Source organism: Chroicocephalus ridibundus, chromosome Z, assembly GCF_963924245.1.
Source record: "Chroicocephalus ridibundus chromosome Z, bChrRid1.1, whole genome shotgun sequence".
NCBI classification, from domain to species: domain Eukaryota; kingdom Metazoa; phylum Chordata; class Aves; order Charadriiformes; family Laridae; genus Chroicocephalus; species Chroicocephalus ridibundus.
Window position 1 is genome coordinate 33,043,119 of NC_086316.1, and position 2,906 is coordinate 33,046,024.

At 49.7% G+C, this 2,906-nt stretch overlaps 1 protein-coding gene across 3 annotated transcripts in view; it reads right to left on the minus strand.

Annotated features, from left to right (window-relative positions):
- The window catches only part of HOOK3 (hook microtubule tethering protein 3), a 97,189-nt gene extending 94,324 nt beyond the window's left edge, over nt 1-2,865 (minus strand). For all 3 annotated transcript variants that reach the window (XM_063320326.1, XM_063320325.1, XM_063320327.1), the window contains exon 1: nt 2,642-2,865. In XM_063320326.1, the coding sequence (XP_063176396.1) occupies nt 2,642-2,698 (57 nt within the window). In that variant the 5' untranslated portion in view covers nt 2,699-2,865. The remainder of the gene's footprint in view (nt 1-2,641) is intronic.
- Nucleotides 2,866-2,906: the final 41 nt, after the last annotated feature.

Consider the following 2,906-nt stretch of genomic DNA (forward strand, 5'->3'; position numbering starts at 1 on the left):
TGAGGGCGTGTAAAAGTTAGAAATGTAAAGGGATCTGCATGGACCATTACTACAGACAGGACAAGACTCCATTGGATAGGTACAGTTTCAGGACTGAAGATTATAAATACTAACTACTGCTCAAACATGATCATATGACTGAGTAATAATTCCTACAAATGGTTGACGCCACAAGACTTTTCCTGTTGCTGTGTTTTCTCTCTCTAAATTTTCCATTTTTATGTCCACTTTTCCAGGACAGCTTTTTGTGCCAAGGTAATTTTTTTTCCAATGGTTTAGCTCTTCTAGGAAAGCGCAGATCATTTTCAAGGGTAACAATAATGACTGCCATTCAACAAATCAATTATCTCAACTACCAACCTCAAACATAGTAAGGAAAAACAAACAAACGAATCACTAATTCTTTCCAATTTTTTTTGGTTTAATGTGAGAAAATCAGTGGAGATTTTCACTAACACTGAACAGTCTTCATATAGATACACTTGTCCTCTTCATCTCCACAAACAAGAACCGGTGACTCTTCTTTTATTTTTCTATCAAGACTACTCGAACTTCCACCATATGTGAACATGTGCGGAAGTTGATAAAACAATCCTTTCAAATACATACAAACCACTGGTTTGTACTCTATTTGGCTGTATAAAGCATTCTTTTGGGGAACAGGGAAGTAGCCACTGCCTTCTGACTCTGCATTTTTTGATTTCCCTTGCTAGCTAGCAAAACCTTAACCTTATGAAGTTTTAAAAGCAACTTTATGGAAATTTTAACACCTCAAAGTCAAGTCTGAACAGAATATTTAAGTAACAGAATGCTGGAATACTTTTAGTTTTGAAGTCTTCTCAGACTTGACGCAAACTTCTGCACACATGCTGTACTTCAACAAAATATTGTCAAGTCATTAATGATTTTGTCCAACCTGCAATTAGATAATGGGCAGGATCAACAGTTCAAATCACTCCTAACATACTAATACCAAACAAGAGAAAATTCTCTTCCATTCTGCAGCAGCTTACAAGTTTCGAGTACAGTAGTCTCATCTGCAAAGGAAAGAGCTAGTCTGTTGGTTATGTGGAAATCTGGGGAGTTAGGAACACATTGGGACTGCGACCGCTTGCTAGGTAGCCTTTCAAGCTTATGCTTCTCTCATTGGCACAACTGCTTTACTGCCACGGAGCACAAGAACAGCCTATCTAGAACAGCTAAAATTAAAACACATGGAAACTAGCAGCATATAGCAACAGATCTTCCTCCATCACCCCCCCAGTAAACCCTCCTCCTTCTCCTAGGACTGAGCCTCTCATTCAGCCTTTCTTTGCCAGGATTCATACACATTGACTCCCCCATGAATTTTATCAGTACGAGGACATTCACTCCCACCACCTGAAAATAGGAAGCCAAAAGAAGGACAAGTGGCCAACCACAACAAAGATGCAAAGATTGTCAGGAATGTGATGTAAAGAGAAACTAGGTTGCATATTCCAGACCTGTATGAAGCACTGGGGGACACTATTCCCCAAAATATCCGCCTTCTGTACTTTCCTGGTCACCTCTAACAATCACTGAATTTCCCTTCCTAATCCCCTTTGACTTTCACAGAGAAACCTAACCTGTCATTCCCCAGAAACTTACTCATCACCACCAGGGCTTTAGCCAGCTCTAGCCTTGCACAGATTAAACATCTAAAAGAGAAAATCTCTGTTTCCGTTCAGCAATCAGTTGTGTTCCCGAGTTTCATATAGTGGGTATTTCCTTGGCAATTTTGCTAATGGAGGGGGGAGAAAAAAAAAAAATCGAGGCCCAAACATAAAATCTAGTGATTCCGAACACCTAACAGCAGCTGTGAAGAAATCAGCTGCTAAAAAAATACAAATTTCACAGCTATGTTACAGTCACCACTCAAATTACGGAGTAGCTGCAAATCCAGGTTCAATGTCCAGTACATTCTGGCTGTTCTGTGAATGACTGCACAACCTGAAGATGTTTACAGATCAACCTCCGAACACTAAAACAGGAAAAGGTAGTTCTTAGGTACTGTATTATCCTCGACATCACAGGTGAATTTTGTCTCTCGAGGCTCAAGCACCACTTAAAAATAGACATAAAGAAACAGACGAAAAGAAAGTTTCTGGTCAGAACACCCGACGAGCGCAGCCTGACACACCGGAGCCACGCCAGGAAGGGCGCGGGGGAAGGATCACAGCTACGGGCAACACCTCGCCCGCTGTGCCCGGGCGCACGACGCGGGGTGGGGGGCGCAGCTGGGCGCGCTTCCTCTGGCAGCGCCGGCGCAGGCCCCGGCCTCCCCGCCCTGCCGGTCGCGGCGCGGCGGGGCGCCGGTTCCTTTGTTCCCTAGCCGTGGGGGTAGAGCTAAGGCGGCGGAGGGCTCTCCCCGATCAGTCCCCTGACCGCCTGCCCCGCCGCGGCTAGACAAGGCGGGGCAGGTCGGCCAGGGCTCCGCCGACCCCGGCCGGGCTGGAGCCGGCCCGAAGGCCAAGGCGCGGCTCGGGTGGGGGCTGGGGAGGCAGGGCGAGGCCCCCCTCTCCCACCGGAGCAGGGCCGCGGCAGTGGGGGACGCGTACGGCGCCGCGTCCCTGCCAGGTGGCCCAGCTGCGGGCGGGGGCCTGGCGGCCGCAGCACTCACCCAGGTGAGGAGGCTCTCGCCGAGCTCGGCCCGCTCCAGGCTCTCCACGTTGAACATGGTGGGGCGCGGCCGAAGGGGCTAACGGCTGGGTCGGGTCGGGTCGGGTCGGGTTGGGTTAGTACCGCCGGCGCCCGCCCCGTCCCGTCCCGTCCCGTCCCGTCCCGTCCTGTCCCGGGCAGGGCCGCGGCGTCGACACGTCACAGCGCCCTGACAGGAACGGCCTGAGCGCGCCTGCGCCGTGCGGCCGCCGCGCGGGGGCGGAGGA